The 20,654-nt window shown below is 40.3% G+C and overlaps 2 protein-coding genes across 5 annotated transcripts; one reads left to right on the forward strand and one right to left on the reverse strand.

Moving 5' to 3' along the window:
- The first annotated feature begins 2,610 nt into the window (after positions 1–2,610).
- slc7a7 (solute carrier family 7 member 7) lies at positions 2,611–12,166 on the forward strand. 2 transcript variants are annotated; one of them, XM_031289897.2, is made up of 11 exons: positions 2,611–2,866; positions 3,442–3,488; positions 4,681–5,319; positions 7,416–7,541; positions 7,721–7,865; positions 8,854–8,977; positions 9,063–9,166; positions 9,278–9,374; positions 9,520–9,669; positions 9,793–9,976; positions 11,374–12,166. In XM_031289897.2, the coding sequence occupies exons 3-11, from the start codon at positions 4,830–4,832 to the stop codon at positions 11,439–11,441; spliced, it is 1,488 nt and encodes a 495-aa protein (XP_031145757.1). In that variant the 5' UTR covers positions 2,611–2,866; positions 3,442–3,488; positions 4,681–4,829; the 3' UTR covers positions 11,442–12,166. The 2 variants fall into 2 exon arrangements, with proteins under 2 accessions (XP_031145757.1, XP_031145758.1); XM_031289898.2 differs by lacking the exon at positions 3,442–3,488 and having other exon boundaries at positions 2,614–2,866.
- Positions 12,167–12,260: 94 nt separating this feature from the next.
- oxa1l (OXA1L mitochondrial inner membrane protein) lies at positions 12,261–19,377 on the reverse strand. Of its 3 annotated transcripts, none has more exons than XM_035994070.1 (11): positions 19,191–19,377; positions 17,895–18,041; positions 17,401–17,529; positions 17,002–17,302; positions 16,689–16,832; positions 16,494–16,579; positions 14,753–14,917; positions 14,400–14,504; positions 14,095–14,257; positions 13,847–13,927; positions 12,261–12,516 (listed from the first exon to the last, which is right to left on the reverse strand). In XM_035994070.1, the coding sequence occupies exons 1-11, from the start codon at positions 19,299–19,301 to the stop codon at positions 12,395–12,397; spliced, it is 1,554 nt and encodes a 517-aa protein (XP_035849963.1). In that variant the 5' UTR covers positions 19,302–19,377; the 3' UTR covers positions 12,261–12,394. The 3 variants fall into 3 exon arrangements, with proteins under 3 accessions (XP_035849963.1, XP_031145756.1, XP_031145754.1); XM_031289896.2 differs by having other exon boundaries at positions 17,895–18,029; positions 19,191–19,349; XM_031289894.2 differs by having other exon boundaries at positions 17,383–17,529; positions 17,895–18,029; positions 19,191–19,349.
- Positions 19,378–20,654: the final 1,277 nt, after the last annotated feature.

The following is a 20,654-nucleotide window of genomic DNA, read 5'->3' on the forward strand; positions in this document are numbered from 1 at the left end:
GTGTGTGTGTGTGTGTGTGTGTGTGTGTGTGTGTGTGTGTGTGTGTGTGTGTGTGTGTGTGTGTGAAAAGGATAATCAGAGCCTGTATGAGTGTGATTGAGGGTGCAGCTGTAGAGGCTGCCACCCCCCCGCCCCCCCTTGCCTTTCCCTCCCCTCTCTGTGTCATACGCTCTTTCATACGCACTCTCATTTTCTCTTTCATTTCTCTCCCTCACTCTTTCTGCTCACCCCCTCACCCCTGTACTCCCCCCCTCCTCCCACCCCATGTAATGAGCTGACACACAGGAAGCTCTAATCCTCACACAATGCCACCCCTCTTCCCCCCAGAGTGACTGGGAACGGGACAGGGGGCAATAGGGACCAACCTGGCCCAGCTGTCCCCAAAATGGCTGCCTTTAATCCCTCCTGTTTTTAGCCTACAGGGGCTCCTGAAACCATGACAACCGGTAACCAAGGAAAAGAATGCTCAGGGCAGGGAGCGGGACAAAAGGAGTGAAAGGAGCCATGTGTGAGAAGTTTGTCCACATGCGTTTGTGGGCAACAAGGGACGTGTCTCAATCAAAAAAAGAAAGAAGAAAAAAAAGTCATTTAAATAGTTTTCAGTTTGAGAAAGGAGCAGGGAGGTGGAGGTGAATACAAAAGTCCACAGGTGTGATGGAGATGGTTGCTGACTCTGATCACATGCAAGATTACCCATAATAGATTACCCATTTATCATCATCAATATGCATTAATCAACTCTCTGTAGAGCAATCATTTTCAGCAATAAGGACAAAAGTTTTTTGAGGTGTTAAAGGTCATGTAATTTGCATATTTAGCCTACAATTAATGAAAAATCAACACCCAGTTGGAAGACAAAGAAGTTGTTTTTTCCTACATTGGCCATTGATTAAGGTGATTTTGATAATTACAGCTGCCATTCAACTAAAATGTGATAGAATCACAGTCAGTTTTTTTAATGATGTGCTTATTAGAGAGTTTTTATATTTGTTTATAAAGCAAAATCAGTAAAACACAGGAATGGTGTTAAATATACTTTTAGGAAACCTAAGTACCCTATTTAGCATATACACAAATGTACTGTAGATGTAAGCAGATATGTGTTAATGAATGTATTGATTAAATGTATATACTGCTTAGAAATGCTAAATAGTGGACTTAAAATAAAGTGTTACAGACATTCAACATTTTGTTTCTGGAGGGCTTCTGCTTTTTTAAGGAGTCATAAAATTGTGTTGAGCTTAAAAGTAGTTAGTAATTAAGTAATTTTTTTAAAGGACACATAAAGTCAGAATAAACTAAAAAAAAAATTCTCTCTCTCTCTCTCTCTCTCTCTCATGATGAGAAACTGTAATTCTATGCCCTTTGGTGGCAGTAGCTCAGTCTGTAGGGAATTGGATTAAGAACCAGAGGGTCACTGGTTCAAGTCCCCATAAGGACCAAAGTATGGTGGTGGATGGTACTGCCAAGGTGCTCTTGAGCAAGGCACCAAACCCCCAACTGCTCGGGCGCCTGTCCATTGTCAGCTACAGCCCCCTCACTCTGACATCTCTCCATTAGTGCATGTATAGGTACTGAGCATGAGGCCTGTGGGTAATGTGTATTCTAACAGAGTGAAAACATTGTAAATTCCCTTGCGGGATTAATGAAGTAATTTCCCTTGCGGAATTAATAAAGTATATATTATTATATTGTTTAGTTTTAGTATTTTCTAAATCCACAAGAGGGAGCTATGGTCCATATTTTGGTCATCATCAAACGTGTGATATTTTACACATTATTTTACACTGACATTATTATTTGTATCTTGCAGATAAATAATAAACATCAGCTGATCTTTTCTTTCCCCGTGTGTGTTTATTTAATATATACTCAGTGGTGGAAGTACTAAGATAATTTACTTAGCCTAAGTAAACGTAGCAATACCATGTAGAAATACTCTAGAAGTAAAAATCCTGCATTAAAAATTTTACTTAAAAGTACAAAATACATATAATCCCACTAATTACAGAATGGCCCATTTCAGAAATGAAGTACTTTATAGTACTGCTGTGTAGCTCATCTTTAATAATATATCATATTTTATTTGCTGATAATATTTTGTAATAATAATAATCTGTAAAGTCACCTGTAACTAAGTTTATCAAATAAATGTAATGGAGTAAACAGTATATAGTTCCCACTGAAATGTAGGCTAGTTGAGCCTATAAAATAACATAAAATGAAACTAGGCTACTCATAAACAAGTACAATTACTTCCCACGTTCATGCCTACTATTAGTCGTATTAATATTTGATTAGTATAGAAATTGTACCTAATAGTGAATTTACAACTCGACGCGTTGTATTAGGCTACTATAATATAGGCTCATTATGAATTGATATCTCTAAACATATTGTCTTGCTGTTGTTTTCACTGGACCATTTATCAAGGCTAGCCGTAGGCTAATAGTTTAGTTCCTTTACCGATTCTAACACTTGTTTGAAGTGCGCGATAATTTCATTAAAACCCTACAATTCTGTAATAACTCACTCAGGAGACACAATGCGGGGCAATCAAGTTCCCCTCTCCCCTCCCCTCGTGTGACTCGTTTCCTTGGTAGTAAAGCTAGAAACCTCAAGTACATAAAAGCCAAGTGGATCAGCTGAGGAGTTCGGAGGAACACTGCAAAGCAAAGTCAAAACCAGAGGAAACAGCTGCGTGAAGACGAGGAGGAAGACGCACGAAGAGGCCTATTATTGACTGTAGTAGAGAGAAAGAACAATGAGAGGGCGATCTGGCTAAAAGAGGTGAATTACAGTAGACATTACATTATTTGGGATTAAGTTGGACACCCAGGAGGACACACACACGGAGCTGGAGAAGGTGAGTCTCCCCAAAAACTTGACTATATATTCACCAAGGCTGTTGATACAAGATAGACATATTCAAATTACAACGCAGCCCTTTTATTATGTGATAACCTGTAATGTCAGTGCACGTGTGCCTTGTTGTCTCTTAGCACTATATGTAAAAGTGAGTAATTAAAATCATTTTTTTCACTAGAAGAGGCTTTTAGATGTAGCCTATAATTATTATTTCAACAGGAAGATGTCAAAATAAAGTTAGGTAGGAGCTGGCATCCTGCCAACCAGGTCCCCTGAGTTTTAATGACATCTTTCATCTATATAATTCAAACTCCTCAGGATAATAAAGTTAGTTTCAGTGATAAATGCTCTAAGAATGCCTAAAAAATAGGAGTTGAATCATTTCCCTATACACTTGAGTCGAAAGGGTTTTCCTGAGCCAGGATGTAACCTTGAGTAACTCATGAAGGACTACTTATCAGCAGCTTTTGGACCTTGCACTCTCTTTTCTGTAAGAACCTCACCTTTCAGTGTCTGTGGCATGCGTTTGATCACATGCAGGAAGACTCAATCTACTGTCCTCCTCCTTTGCAGTCACTCTCTGAACCCACGTGTTGCTGATCTGCTGCCGCCGCCTCAAGGTATCTGGACTTTTCAGTCACTCTTACCTGTCATATTTGTCTTTAATTCTTAATTTCTGCTTTAAATCAACATTACAGCTCTCCCACTGAATTACTTATTTGGTGTCTTCTGCCTACTATCTTGGCATCAATTTTTACATCAACACACCTCGTTGTTCATTCTGAGTCTAAGTGACTGTTCTTGGTTTTTTGATTCATCTCTGTCTGGCTCTGCTCATAAAGAAATGCTTTAACAAGCCCCGATGACAGTTTTGGGGATTGAAGGTAAAAAGTCTCCTGGGTTTAAACTTGGATATATTTGGTTGAAAAGTGAAAGTTTTTAGAAAGTAGGAAAACATACAGATTTTCAGGAAATCACATTGAAAACATCTGTTAGATCTAAACTTTCCCTTTTCAACCAAACTTATGGCTGCTTGGACATCTTTTCACCCTTAAATCACCCAAATGTTTCAACTCAGCAGATCGCCAATTTGTCTTGAACATCTTAATGTAATATCACAGCAATCTTCGCCCTATCTCATTCAAAACTCCATTAATAGATCATTAATTTTAGGGCAGTTAATTTGTAAGTTTGTGTGTGTGTACGTTAGATTGTGGAGCCTATTAACGTAGAGCGACATTAACTTATTGAAGCTGGTCATGCAGAAATGTCAGTGAGCAGGCTGCCCTCAATGTGTCTGTCTCATCATCAAACTCCATACATGCTGAGGATGGTGAACTTTGGAAAACATGTGACCAGCCACTGTGCTGCTGACACTCAAACTCTGCATGTGTGTGTGTAGGGGGGATCAATGGACAGCTATGAGTCAAAATGTTTGTGTGTCTCAGTCGGTAATTCTTCCTCAGCTAGTATGGTTGCTAATGAAGAGCTGGTGTTTTCAGGCATGTGGCATGTTTGCTCCTCTCCCTCTTCTCTCTGTCAATACACTCAACCTTAAAAGGCCATTTGCTGTGCGGTCTAATGGCTCTCCAATCCACAAAACTGCTCTCAAATCCAACAGTGTCCATACTAGTGTGGTATTATGTGATTTTTTTTAATGTTCCCACATAGTGCCCTTGGCATTTAAATATGTTTTTGTTTGACTAAATTTGGATAGGATTGAAACAACCTAAGTATTTGCTGTATGTATGCTGTGACAAATCAGTCTCCATGGTAACAGCATCACTAATATGACCTGCATTTCCTCCACAGATGGCAGGAAAGGATCATAGATAACTGCGGGGGTAAAGTTTAAGTCTTAAGTCTCACATCAAGGCGAAAAACTCTCCAATTGTGACTGTTATCTTGTTTGAAAAACAGTTTCTCACTTTACTAATCAATAAACCACCAAACCACGAACAATGGCGTCCTACAGCCCTGCCCCAACACATGAGGCGAACAATGGTGGCAAACCATCTACGAAGTCTGAAGGCCCAGAGTCCATGAAGCTGAAACAGGAGATCTCCCTCCTGAACGGGGTCTGCCTGATCGTGGGGAACATGATCGGCTCAGGGATCTTCGTCTCACCAAAGGGCGTCCTCATCCACAGCGCTTCATACGGCCTCTCTTTGGTGGTGTGGACCATCGGAGGGATCTTCTCTGTGTTCGGGGCCCTGTGCTACGCCGAGCTGGGGACCACCATCACCAAGTCGGGGGCCTCCTACGCCTACATCCTAGAGGCCTTTGGGCCTTTCCTGGCCTTCATTCGCTTGTGGACGTCGCTGTTGATCATCGAGCCGACCAGCCAGGCCGTCATAGCCATCACGTTCTCCAACTACATGGTGCAGCCCATATTCCCCACCTGCATAGCTCCATACTTGGCCAACAGGATGCTGGCTGCTGCTTGTATATGTAAGTACACATATCAAGTGTGTGTGTGTGTGTCAATGTGTGTGTGACATTAAGAGAATGAGAGAGAAAAATCCAAGATGTGTCAATGTTTGAGTGATATAAAGAGACAAAGATGATGTCTGCCACAGTTAGTTTCACATCTGAAAGAGAGCATGTGAGCTTTGTAGACTAGAGAAGTGAAAAATGGTGACACCATTGGTGTAGTCAGCAGCTCTGCAGCAGAAAGACTCACTGACATACAAAAGAGGAACTGAGCGAATCCTAAAACTTGAGTACCAATTTACTCAAACGCCCTTTTACTCAATCTCAGATTTAGAAATACTAGCATGTCTCGCACGAGGGGACTTGAGTCACAGCTTCTTTTCTTTTTGATGTTGGAACAATAAGAAACTGTTCATAAATGTAGAGGTGAACCTTTGTGTAAGCTTGCCAAGGTAACAAGAACACAATGGCACTGAGAAAGAGCAAAGCTGACAAACTGAATTAATCAAACTAACAAGAAATTCACAAAACTGCTCCCCGAGGCAACCAAGCCCAACGAAATACCAACACTCAGGCAACCAGACAGGACAACAAGAAGCCACGAACTCAAACAGAGAGCTTGTTAAGGTAATATCTTACAGACAAGCCCTGATAATCAAGATTAAAACAAAACATATTGTGCTAGTTTGCAATAAGTATTACACATTCCTCCACCTACCCATGAACACACACTTAAATACACGCACATACACACTTGCGTTCTGCACTGATAAGCAGTGCTCAGAGGAGGAGAAGACTGATAGCTGTGAGGTAAAGTCCTGCGGAGAGACTCTGACCTGAGCGGCTAACAGGCTATTTACAGCTCAGCACAGGAGTAGACCTTAAAACCAAACTAAACACACTTCCTGTTAGCTAAAACATTTGAGTTGGGAACTGAAGCCACGCTTCAAATTGCATACTTGATCTACTTTTAGTAAGCTTAAACAAATCTCAGACATGACCCTCTTGCTCATCATGTAACAAAAGGTACTGGGGAGGACTATTGTGCTTTCAGGTAATTCACCTGTGTTGTCCTGGATGTCAGAGCCTCCCCGTACGTGAGTTCACAGTAAGTGAGCAACTGAATTAGTTTTCAAACATCTGTATTTCATTTCACATCTCGACCATATTTGACCTCCACTACCAGTCAGCTGTCCTCCTAAACCCGATCTCACACCTCCCACCCTTCTAACCTTTCACTGTCAACACACCACGCCTCTACTTCTGTGTGGCAAAGTCTCCCTCTCCATCGCTCATCGCCGGTTGCCTCCATCTGGAGCTGTATGTTTTGTTGTGTTTGACCGGGCCTCCTGTTGGGAAGGGACTTGTTATGATCCTCGCCCTGTCAAAGTGGTGGAAGGTGATAGTGTTATGATTCGTCCCCTCACTGCGCATGAAGGTGGTCAACCTGGAGGAGGGGGCAGTGAAGTAATCCTTTTTTAGTCTCTTCTTAAAATGACTGGGTGATGTGGAGGTCTGTGTGGCGCGTAAGTGGGAGCGCTTTGACGTGGTGAACTTAGATAAAATACGTCCACTCAGCTGGCTTGCAGGTGAGTTTGTTAATTCAGTGCTTACCAGGAGGACGATTTACACAACAAGAAATGCTTTTATCTCCAGGTATTTGATTCAAACCTTGAATACATCCTGTGCCTGATGCACGTTTATGAACTTCAATGGATCACGTGTTGATAAGAGGCCAGAGAGAGATAAGACACAGAGAGAAGCACAAAACATGTTTCCAAAGAACATGCTGCTCAAAGTGAAGGAGGGCGATAAGGGAAAAAGTATCAGTTAAGACCATTTTTCCTCAATCATTCACAACTTGTGTGCGTGTGTGTGTGTGTGTGTGTGTGTGTGTGTGTGTGTGTGTGTGTGTGTGTGTGTGTTTTGTATGTGCTGCACTCAGCTGTTTCCTCGTCTGAAAAACAACAGACCAGTCTGCTTGAGTCAGCAGCAGCGTTTCCTTAAATCGTACACGGAAAAATGCTGGCACACACTCAGTTTACAGAGCAAATGTCACCCACTGAGATTGTTAAATTATTTGTTTCTGTTTTGGTTGCTTCCACTTACCTTAGGTTTGCTGACCTTTGTGAACTGTGCCTATGTAAAGTGGGGCACCAGGGTCCAGGACTTCTTCACGTACGCCAAAGTCATCGCTCTCATCGCCGTCATCATCACTGGCCTGGTGAAAATCGGACAAGGTCACTAACTCTTCTCTCTCTTGATCCGAAACCCTCCACAATAGCTTAACTTTAAGAAAACCAAATGCTTAGATGCTAAAAAACACAAGACTTTTATACACAACATATGCGGGTTTAAATGATGAGTTCAAGGTCATAATTACTGCCTAAAATGAAATCATTTGGTTGGTGTTTTCCAGGTCACACACAGAACTTCGAGGGCCTTTTTGAAGGCTCATCTCAGGATCCAGGACACATTGCTCTGGCTCTGTACTCAGCTCTGTTCTCCTACTCAGGATGGGACACCCTCAACTTTGTCACGGAGGAGATCAAGAACCCAGAGAGGTGAGGATAATTTACTTTGATTGTACACTTAGCTATTTCTTACTGCTCCAGCTGTGCCACTATGAGTGTTTAAGAGTGTTTGACCAGCACATAATGCAAGCAAATCAATTAATCTTTAGTCTTATAGCTGAAGATTAAAATTGTCAAAATTAAATTCTTATCTGTATGAAATTTCCTGGAATTTGTCCCCCATCACTTACATTGGAAGTATGTTAGAAAGGGATCTCTTAATGGACAGTTTGAACAGTAGTAATGATAACAAGCAAAAACTGATAGCACTGACATTTGTGCATATAAGTATTCTGAGCTCTGGAAATTGTTCTTACAAGAAATGCAGTATCTTAAATCAGATCTCCTCCCATCGTGTACTTCCCCCTACACATAGATGAGTCAAACGTGATGATTTTAAATGAGTATTACCTCGTGCTGGTAGATCACACACACTAGCTCTTACATTTTTCTTTATATTTGTGAATATATTGTCTTTATACTCAAAGTTAAATATTTAATCCATCCTACACACTTGCCACAGTTCTCTCTCATGAGAGTATTCCTATAAAGCCAAAGGAAATGCTTTCTCTCCAGTGCATCATAAAAAAAGCTGCAGGATACAGGATGCCAGTTCTGCTGTGATTTGATCAACACCTGTGGCATTGACTTCCTGAAATGTAAATCAATAAGAAAACAACCAAGATCACACTGAAAGTATGTGTGTGTTTGAGCCTTTTGGTGTTATTCACACAGCCAAACACTAATCAAATGTAGCAAGACTACTCATGTGATCGGCTCACAAGCCTCTCCATGAGATTCCAGGCTAATTAAGTGACCCCCCACTTACCCCAATCCCCATCCTCCCCTCACCCATGGGGTAGCTCTACACTTGACCCAGAGACTCCTGAGGAATCCTGAATCTCACACACTTCACGTTTAAAGTCTCTGTATCTCATCTCCATTGCTTCCCTCTGCTGTTTGTTTGTGTGAACTACAGGAACCTGCCATTGGCCATTGCTATTTCCATGCCTATAGTCACCGTGATCTACATTCTGACCAACGTGGCTTACTACACCATCCTCCCCATGAATGTAATCTTAGACAGCGATGCTGTGGCAGTGGTAAGTGCATATAATTGTCAATAAATCACTTTACTTTATATAATCATATAGTGCAGCTTTACATCATTTTATCTTGTCTTTCCAGACGTTTGCAGACCAGGTATTTGGTGTCATGAGCTGGACTATTCCCTTCGCTGTGGCTCTTTCCTGCTTCGGAGGACTCAACGCCTCCATCCTGGCTTCCTCCAGGTGAGTGAATATTTTTTGCCATCACTTCATCCCTGTGTCATTAGCATCCCACTCATCGTCACTTATGTCCATCACTCATCACCGCTCTGTTGCACATTTCTGTGTCTAAAGGCTGTTCTTCGTGGGCTCCAGAGAGGGCCACCTGCCCGACTACCTGTGCATGATCCACGTCCACCGCTACACTCCTGTCCCTGCCCTGCTCTTCAACGTCAGTCAGCTATCACCATCTTTTATTTTCTGTTGTTTAATGGTTTAGTTTACATTTCTTTAATCCCACTTTTGCATCTTTGGAAAAAAAAAACTTCCCTACATTTCACAGTCTGACTTACAATGTTTCTTGTACGTCTCTGCAGGGCATCATGGCTCTGATATACCTGTGTGTAGAAGACGTTTTCAGGTTGATCAACTACTACAGCTTCAGCTACTGGTTCTTTGTTGGTCTGTCCATTTTGGGGCAACTGTATCTGCGCTGGAAGCAACCGGACAGAAAGAGACCACTAAAGGTAAGGACGCAGAACCAGAGATATTGCCTTTTAAAAGGTGCTTTAGAAAAAAAGTTGACCCACTTACATACAACTTTTTATTTCTTACATATCTGACCATCATCTCATCTCTTCTTTCCTCAGCTCAGTCTCATCTACCCCATCATTTTCTGTCTGCTCACGGTCTTCCTGGTGGTGGTGCCGCTCTACAGTGACACCATCAACTCTCTGATCGGCATCGGCATCGCCCTGTCAGGAGTGCCCGTTTACTACCTCTGCTGCTACACTCCGGCCCATAAGAGGCCACTGAGGCTACGGAGCCTCATTGGTAAGAGAGCCGCAGGATTCGCTCTCTGTTTTCGTAAATCAAAACCAACTTTGTTGATTTTAAAAAGCAGAGGTCTTAAACTCAGTCAAGTTGTTTAGTAGTGTTGTAGTGTAGGTTTATCCTAAATATTTAAAGTAAGTGTTTGGCGCCAGAGAGAAGAATAAGGTGCATGTCTTCGGGGGAGCTCTAATGTACAAGGAGCCAATGAGCAGTATAAGGGGCAGTGCAAAAATAGATGTAATCTGGCTGAGGGTAGAAGATGAAGAAGCCTAATGCACATTAACCTGAGGCAGGAGAACAGTAGAAACCTGCAGAGTTGCAGGAGAGGAGACTTATCTTAACTTGTGTAGGTCCAACAAAGACGAGGAAGTCCACAGTCACATCCGAGCAGGTCACAGAGACAGCCGAACAGGTTTCATCCAAACCCTCTCCGGGGATCAGCACACTCCCAGCAGCACTTTGTTGCTCAGGGATTTCCAGGAAATCCAGCCGGTTCTTGGAAAAACTGCCACTCTGTTTACTTTTATATATGTCGCTGTTTTTCTTTTTTTGAGCAAAGGCATCCAAATACTGGATTAAACTTTCAGTTATTGCCTCCTTTAGCTACTCTCACTCCTCTTTCTGTTCTCCTCCATGCTGTCTTTGTTAGTTTTCCCCAGCTCACATGTGTCTCTCATTTATCTCCTGATTTCCCCCACCTTCCTTTCCTGTCAAGGTTGAAAAGGGCTATTCTGTACTTTTTCCTCCAACCATTTTTGCTACAGTGCAATGCTGCTTGAGACTGTGTGGTATTTAACAATAGCTTGAAGGGGCAGTCACATTAAACTCCATAAAAATAAATATAACTTAGTAATTACAGTAAAACTAATCAGGAAACAAAATCATTATAATTTGCAGGTCAGATGTAACACTATTGTTTTAAAGGGATCCATTAATATCCTTTAGTGCATTAAATCATGTGCAAGGAATTGGAAGTCGTATTTGACTTTAATGATCCCACATGGAAAAAAAATAGATTTTCTTTCTTCAAATTATTAAAATGTCTTTAGACATTACATTTTTGTTCAGTCAGCCCTCAAGAACTAAATTAATAAATATCTTATTTATGAAAACTTAACTACAAACAGGACACATGCCAAAGGTGATTCATCTAACTCTTTGCGAGGAAGCCACCGAAAAAGGTCTGCTTCTGAAAACCACAGTGCACCCTGGGAATTTCTTCCAGGCCTTACTGCTAGAGATGGCTCAATCAGGTTGAATCGAGTATAGCTACTTCTTTGACCAGATATCACAGCTACAGAGTACTTTGCTTGGACTCAACACTAATGATGTCAACTTAAACTCAATTTGGTGTCAATATTTAGTCTAATAATAGATTCTGTCTCCATCTCTTTCAGCTAAATCCGGCTTGCTGATTCAGAAGGTGTGCTACTCTGTTCTGACTGAAATGGACAAAGTAGAGTAGATGTTTGCTTTTACCAACCTGCCGGAGACTGACCACGCACAAATGTAGAACCTGAACTCATACTGGCCAGCCGCCGCCACAAGGCCTCGGTAAGACGAAGCATTGGGGCTTGAGCTGGACCCAGCTCTCTGACCTGTCAATCATCACCTGGCGATCTCATTGATGAATGTATTAATAATGGCACGCGGGTGCTAGTTGGCAAGATTTCACTCTAGCTGACTGAGATTTCAGAGAGAACATTTTAATGCACTCCTGAAGAAATCATCACCTCTTTCTATTTCAGAACTGTACACATTAGTAGGAAATTATTGAATTCATATGTCAAGACAAGTTTTTTTTTTTTTGTGAAATGACATACATGCAATAGCTTTTTGATTTTACTGGAAGGTGGCAAATTATTATTATGATTACATTGTTTAAGTGAACAGGAGACCATCTTTGGAACTAAAAGCATTGTTGACTATAGAAACAGCCTTGCTATTGTTTGCACAAAGAAAATTAAGTAGTAAAAGAGATGAGAATGTTTCCACATTCATGAATGTGGAAGTAAAGTTTTATATATACAAGTCAGCCCGAGGTCTAGTGAAGGGCTATCTTTACACAAATAAACTAATTTTATCTGCAGCGTCTGACTGAATTACAGGCTGTTTAATGGAAGAGTTTGAGACAGTTGAGCTGCTAATACTGTACATATTTATAATAAAATTACTTGTTGACAACATAAATCTACTTGTTTCTTTCTTTCTGCTCCAAGGATGTTTTTGGAGTAGAGGATTAATGTATTGTGTACTCAAGGATCACAACATTAGACACACCAAATTGGTTGTTTTGAGGCGGATTTTATATTTTATTTAGAATAATACATAATGACAATCCTTTTCCACTCGGTCCTTTCTTCCATTCATAAATATGTACATACAGTAAATCATGGTACTGTCAAGCTTTCAGTCTGATCATCCAATAGTGTCCTTCCATGGCCTCGCCTTATCACCAGCTGCCTTGTCTTTAGCTGATGCTGCAGCCATGGGCTGGGTCTGCTGGAGAGGATTGTGGGTAAAAGTCTGCCTCAGTGGACCTGCAGAGGGAAATGAAGAGAAGACATATGAACACATTCCCAGTTTTAGTGCACACACAGTGTTGGACAGCAAAGAGACAATCATGCCAACAGCTTTTTCTCCTGATTACCATAAACATACAAAAAATGGTACACAAAACATGTTTGACGTGGGACTGCAACTAGTGTTTACTTTTCTTATCAATTCATCTACCAATTATTCTCTCAGATAATTAATTGTGTGGTTTACAAAATATCAGCAAATAGTGATGTTTTCAAATGTCTTATTTCGTCTGACCAACAGTCCAAAATTATTAAGTTTACTATCATAAAAGATAAAGAGAAACCGATAAAGTTGACATTTGGGAGCAGGAACCAGTGTGGACTTTCGCTATATTGACTTGAGAAAAAAAATGCTGTAATAATTCATCTGTAAAAATACTTACTGAGTAACTATTATCAGTTCTAAAAACAAAAACAAAATTAAGAGCAACAAAACACAACACTAGTGAGGTACTTACTGACTGCAGATGCTGTGAAAAATTCATTGTGGAAAGTCTTCCAAATTTTAGCCTTAATAATACATGCAAAGCTCCAAACACTCATATCAGAGTCTTTTATCACAGTTATAAGGCCTTGAGGACTCCACAGCAGTACAATCTGGAGCTGGAGCAGATTTTAAGCTGATTGAGCTGCAATCAGTGTTCATACCTAACCTATAAGTACAAACTGAATATCCAGCAAGAAACTATTATGTATGTTTCAGGTAATGGATTGTTACTTTTTCCACACTCTTTGCTGGCTATTAGTCTCCCAATTAAAACCCTGATTTTTACATTACTATTTTTCTAATCTTATTATTCGAATGATTGGCTTTGGCCACAAGGGGGAGCAGATCCTCCATTTCTGTATCAAGATATCACAAAGTAAACTATACATTACACAACTGTTAAAAACATTAGTCAATAATGTCCCTTTATGTAAGCAGTACATTAATCTATTAGAGCAACTAATCCAAAACTGTACAGTGTCCTTGAGTGCCAAGAAAGGCGCCTTTAAATAAAATGTATTATTATTATTATAAATAATATCATATATTGAAGCCAACCATAAAATTTATAATGCCACATTCCAACATATTTTTCCACCTGTCCAACCTCCACTTTTTTCATCCTTTATTCTCATTTTAGATACAACTCCAGCTAGCTGTTCTTCATTGGCTGAAATAAAGCCAAACAGGGAATTAAAAGTCTGTCTATGTGAAGCTGAAAAAGAAGTCAAGTTTCGGCAGCTTGATGTAGAGGCCATGAGAATCTCTTCTGGGCAGACATTGACTAATGGGGGGACTGACCTTTAGCAGCGAGGTCCAGATGATTTTTGATCCTTCTTTCCCTTTCTTCCAGCTGCTGGGCCAGCTGAGCATTTTTCCAGCCTGGAGACCAAACCACAGTTACACCACAGACAGAAATAGACATAATCAGTGTTGCAGTAATCATAGCATGATCAAATATCAATAGTTTAACATTACTACTAAAAAACAATCCATCAAATGTCCTTAAGACCAAATTTATTGGATGTACTGTATGTTTAGACACCAACCCTTCTTCATGCTATCGATTAAGCCGTCACTTTGGGGCAGGGCGGAGGCCGGATGTTTGATTCTCTCCGGGATCCTCAACCTGTCTCTGACCAAGGGGTGTCTGAGCAGGGCGACTTGACCCAACGAGAAGCAGTTAGAAGTCAGCCAGTAGGTAAACACTGCCTGGGGGTTGTTTGAGAAAAAAAAAGTATTTCAGACACTGAATGTAAAAAATATTTCCTGGTACTTAGTACCTTTTTAGTGTGATGTGATGTGAGTTTAAACCACTACAACAAAAACTGATGTGGGTGAATGACAGACTGACCGTGGGGAAGTTGATAGTGAGGGGGAGGATGACAAAGGGCATGATCCTGAACACTGTCTTCATGGCTCGCAGGTTGGGGTTGTCGATACCAGACTCTGCACCCAACTAAAAGAGACAATGGAACAATGTGGTGAGCATGAGTACATAAAACAGTTTATAACAAGATCATAACACCACCTATAACAAACTGTCAGTCCAAAGGTAGTCCTGTTATTCTTATAACCGTGCTGTTCTTTTATTCTGGCCGGGCATCAAAAGAGCAATGAAAAAAATACAGATTAACAGGGTTGTATCATTTAGTTTCTATGACCTTTCTTTTTTCTTTCTGACTAGTTGGGTAAAAGCTGGCTGACCTCCAGGATGAAGAACATGGTTCCAGTGACGGCAAAAGGCAGGATATAAAAAGGATCTGCTGCCGTCAGGTCTGTAAACCAGAGCAGGCCTCCTGTCTGCAAGCTGGGCACCGGCAGGTAGGCCATCTTCCTCAGAGCGATGAAGAAAGAGACGAAGACTGGTGCCTGCGGAAACAGACAGATAACTGACTTGAAAAAACATAATTCTACAATAGTTTTTTTTTTTTTTTTTTTTTTTTTTTTTAAATGTACTCCTCAACAGGGTATAATGCACAGTCCCTCCAGGATTTTGCTGCCTTTTTTTGAGATTGTTGCAGAACAAAATGCCTGAATTTGCGGCAGCTTTTGCAAAGAATTTCAATAAAAGTTGCGTTCTTTTGTATTTTTTTTTGCAATGAAGTTGCGAGAGACAGTGAAAATTGCAAAAAAATTGCGATTTCTTTTTGGTATACTTGGAAACTTGTTTCGGGAAGAATAAAACTACTCTGGGCTGAGTTTTCCTAGTAACCTTACCAACAAGGCTCAGGATGCTGCAAATGTTGGTATAATATGAAAATGGCTGGTGGATTTAAGACAAAAAAATAATAATTTATTGAATGAATCAAAATTGAACATATGTGTCAGTGGCTTGTTGATCTTACATTGATAGTTAATTTCATAACTTGGCCTGGCATGGGACACACAAACATACGGTTTGATGAAGTACTTATTGGACTTTAACTTATCATTGCATTTCAATAACAAGTGTAGCTGTCCTCAATTTAGGATATCGTGTACGTCTCATCTCCGGTTTTTTCTGCATCCACCGTGTGTTTCTGTGTGCGCGCGTCAGTTGCGGGGTGGAACTGAGCAGCAGTCCCGCCCGCTGCAGAGAGCCGACAGGAAACAGCAGCAGCTTTCAGCGACTTTAGAGTAAAAAACTTCTTACAGCGTACAGCGATGTTAAAATGTATACAGGTTGGCAGAACGTTCTGAAATGTTATGCACGGTCTTTCGCTGTACGTTTTGTTGGTAAATATGAGATGTTAGAGTCACACACGTCTCGTCTTCATATCAGAAACAAGGAAATGAATTTGGCCTGTGTGTGTTACGTCAACCCGTTCTCACTCCCGCTTGGTCAGTGGCTCTCAGCGTCACATAGTGATTCACAGTCTGGCTCGTGGGACTGCTGTGATTGGATGAAGTCGCAGGAAACTCCGGTTATTAGTCAAATTTGCGGTACAGTTGTGGAGATCGGTCAAAATTGCGAGTCACACTGAATTCAATTCAATGATTGATTGAATATGCATGAATTGTTGCGATCGCAACATCGCAAATTCCTGGAGGGACTGAATGCAGTTTGTGCTGTTTATAGACTTTACAGTCCAAATTGTTCAGCTAAATAAAAAATGCAGGAAAAACATGGAAATGGAGGAAATGTTTCCGAGGTAAACCGTATTCCACAGAAGAACTACAAAGGCATACAGAGTTGAAATGAAATTTCTTTTATCACCTCCTGATGTTTTTCATTTTCTAACAAATGCATAACAAAAAATGTATTTACTGTATTGTTAAGTTGATTTTATTTCATTCAATTTTGTCTCAACAAAATGCAAATGTATAGAAACACGGACATGAAAATGAATCCTGCTTTGATAAATTAGATACATATTTCCTTTTTATCTTATTGGAAAGTTGAGATTGATGCTTAGGTTTAAGAAACCAAAAACACAGAGTAAAGTGTAAAAGAGATAAAACTGACCTGCACCAAAGGAACTAGGAAGCCGCGGAGAGGATTTACATCATGCTTCTTCTGGAACAAGTTCAGGTCAGAGTAGGCTTTGGCAACTATAACATGCAGACAAAAGCTCATGACAAATTGACGAGGCTGGATTATTTTAACGAGCACACACACATAAAAAAAGACAATTGCAATGAATGAAGAGTAAAATTCTACATTCAAATTTGTTTCCACTCTGCTTGGCTTCATTCATCCTGGCAGTGAGTTTGGTCATCTCGGGCAGAACGTTGTTCAGCTTGGCTGCCTCCCTCTGGCCCTTCACTATGACAGGAAACACAGCCAAACGAGCCAACACGGTTCCTATACGAGAGTGAGGGATTCATAGAAACAAGAAGAGGATAAGAAAGAACACAGGAAATACAGGACACTTTTTTAATCTCTTAAAATGAGACTCAAGGAAAACATCAACCTCAGATACTGAGGGATGCCTGAATGTTGACATATTGATTTATAGTTAAGTGTTGCTTACCTACAACAATGGCCCCCCACCAGGGCAAACCAAGATCCACGTGCATGAACTCTAACAAGTTCTGGATCAGCCCCACTGGGGTGCGGCCGGCCAATCCCAGCTCTGCTAAACTGGTTTCTGTAGCCGCAGCCTGCAGGACCTCCACTGCAGTCGGTGCAGCATCAGCCAACTGCTCGATGACTGGCTGCGACAAAACAGAACCTGGGTCCGCTGACAACAGCTCAGGGGAGGAATCCAAGACTGGAGAAGAAGGAGCGATGTCCAGTAATGGTGCTGCCATGGAAACAGTTTCAACTGGGTTCTGAAAATATCAATGAAAATGGAATCACATATCACATATAAGTTAGAAGGTAACTAAATGCCTAAGATAGATGATGTAACTTCCGATGTAGTCTCCACCTGTTCAGTGATTGGTTGTGCGATGATGGGGGTAGGGTCAGCGGGCAGATAGACGGGGGAGGACTCCAGGACTGGAAGGCCGCCAGAAGCTTCCAACACTGGAGGTACCATGCTTCCATCATCAGGGATCTGCCAATATCAGTAACAACGAGTTATGGATGTAACAATGTATTCAAACAGCTGTTCAAAGATTCAGTGCATAAAATCTCACATTCTGGCCACAGCGTGAATCAATTTACTTTGATAGATGTCAATACTTCCAATATAGAAACACAGAAAAGGGCACTGGTCATTTAAGAAATCCACAAGTTAAACTATTAAATTATATAACTGAATATATCTTTAACTCGTATGGTTAAAAAAAAAAAAAAAAAAACTCTTCCCTTTTGATTTCTTATGAGGATGACCTGAGTTTGATCTTACAGAGGTGCTGTTCACTGATGCTGCTCAACAGCAACGTTGCTATTAATCAGGTCACCTGTATGCTAACTCACCTGTGAGCTGTTGTGCCTGACTGCCACGGCGTTCACCCAGAGGAACTTCCCATGCTGTCTGCGGCCCAGCAGAGTCCTAGTAGCAGGACTGCGACACTCAAACACTGTGTGCAGATGGGACTTCTGGAGCACCCGCTGTTTGTGAACCAGAGGGACAGAGTCAGATACACACTTTACATAATAAACTACAACCTGATGACATATAGGGGAAATACTGCTGTGTCACATAGCATCGCTTAGCAGTGATACAGAACGAGTTCAGCCACACAGATACTTTAGGGATTACAAATTTTGCAGCTGCTTTCTAAATTGAACCCGATTAGAGCAGAAACATACCAGAAACCAAAAAAGTCAGATAATTAAGCTATTATGTGACAGGAAATTAATAATCAAATATTTGATAATGAATCACGGATGTCATTTATTAAGCAAAAAGGCTACATTATTTGGTTACAGTTTCTCAAATAACAGGACTTTCTTCTATTCGCACACTGAGCATGAAATGGTGTATTCATTTCAATACTGTATCTTTAAATTAAGCTTTTAGGTTTGTCAGATAATCCTTTCTCGTGTCCAAAACGAACTGAGGCAGATGTGACTCTTTTAAATGTCATTACACAATATTGCATTGGTTGACACGTATGCTAACGTTGCATTCACAGGAACTTAACATAATGAAGGATGTGAACATTTAGAAATTAATGAAATTATCAATGCTGGAGAAATCTACCATTTAAATGAACTTCATGACCTAGCTAAACATCAGAAAAACCAGGTGTGCTGCAGGTTTAAGTTACAGTGACCTCTGGTAGAATTTAGATGATTCCTACAGGACACAGCAGCTGGGTTTGGACTAAACAACAGGTTAGCTAGTTTAGGTTTAACGTTATACAGATAAGCTAATAGTAGAGCAACAGCACCAGTATCTTTACTTCAGGATAGAAGTAACGTTAGTAGTTGTTGACAAAACTAGCAGTTGCTAACACAGCCCAGCTAGCCTGTGGATTAACACAGTTAGGTAGCCTACATTCCAATCATGTCTAAACTCCTGGTGGTCTTAAGCTCGTATTTCCGTGATTCGAGCTACACTGCCCATGTTGTTCTTGTTTATAAACCTGGTGATTTAACACCTTTAACATTATTAAATATCGGAGCTGTCACTTGATAGGCTGCCACTGTCAAAGTCACAGTGATGATGCTAGCCGGCTAGCGAGTTAGCCATTGAGAGTCGCTATTCGTGTCTATGTTTCAGAAGCAGGGATAAAGTACCAGATGTTAACTGTAAAGAAGACTTACATGGTTCAAAATGTCTTGAAGGGGATGGCTGCCTCGGCTCGGTTTTCCAGTCTGTCTCAGGAAACATCTTGCTAGGCAACCTGGAGTCACCCCGCTCCTGATGGCAGCCATGCTGGGGGAAAGACATGCTACGGAAAGCGTGAAGAGTCTATTTTCCTGGCTGTTCGTTACAAGCTTCGCCCTGTGTCATTCGGGTCAAATATAATAACATTTCTATTTGTCTTCACGACGCATTTCATTAGTAGTAAAATAAATACATTTACGAGAGTACTTGAGAAAAGTTTGGGGTACTCTAGTCTACTCTACTAATATATCAGAAATGTATTTGTCTAGAACTACCAAATTCTTAGATTTAAAATATTTGTCATTTCTAGGTACCACATGTTCTTTGTCCTGCCCTTTTGAGTGAAGTTTAAGAAATTATGCTGAAATATAGAAAACAATATGCATGTATCTGTTTATCTCTCCAACCATCACAATTAATCAATTAATTAATTAACCAATAAATCAATCAATCAAGCTTGTCACTGTGATAACTTCTTAACTCCAGATCGGACTGATTAATTCATTCTTATATTTTTATTATTCCTTCTTCTTAGAGTTAACAGAAAGAAAACACAATATATTCCAGGTGGGATTTGAGCCCAGAATCTCTGAACTATAAAACAACAACAGAACACTACAAGAAGAAATGGACAGAGAACAGTATGAGCCCATTTGGGGCTAGCTAGCTTTGGTTATCACAATTGTAATGGATCATTTGCATGCTTTCAGTTAAAATGAGTTCATTTTAATAGATAACAATCCCTTAAAATGTTAAACCTTACAACTTTCACCTTACTTATAATTAAATTAAAGTAATTTTTAAATGTACAAAATAACACATACTGGTAACTACACCTTAATGTGTATCTTAAATGGCCTACATTTTTTATTAAGATGCATATTCGAGGTCAATTAGTGAACAAATGAATACATTGATGTGTATAAGAGGGTTTTAATTGTTTCCACAGTTCAAGTTTAAACTTTAACGATTTTAGTTTCTATCGTCTTTTATTTATTATTTAAAAACAATAATACAAAATTGCAAATTAATTAAAAAAAATAAGTTACATATGAACCCCCCCAGTTAAAAAGCATGCATTATACAGAGTTTCAGTGTATTTTAAATGAGATGCAACTAGAGGGAAAATCAAAACTTTGTTTCCAGATGTCACATGAATTCCTGTAAATGGGCAACAGACAGAAAGTGAAAATCAAATCTCAGTGCACGTTGACAGTTACATAACACAGTCTATAAGTGTTGATTCATTTATGGCAGGGCGTCAACCTTTCAGATGTTCTCTGACTCACAGGTGTCTGAGTAAGAAGGATTTATATCTCAAAGATATATTTCCTGGTACTACGTGTTCTTTCAAAATATGCATGATACCAACTCAGGTCAGGTAAAACAAGAATAACAAG

This window comes from Sander lucioperca, chromosome 17 (assembly GCF_008315115.2).
Source record: "Sander lucioperca isolate FBNREF2018 chromosome 17, SLUC_FBN_1.2, whole genome shotgun sequence".
Taxonomy (NCBI): domain Eukaryota; kingdom Metazoa; phylum Chordata; class Actinopteri; order Perciformes; family Percidae; genus Sander; species Sander lucioperca.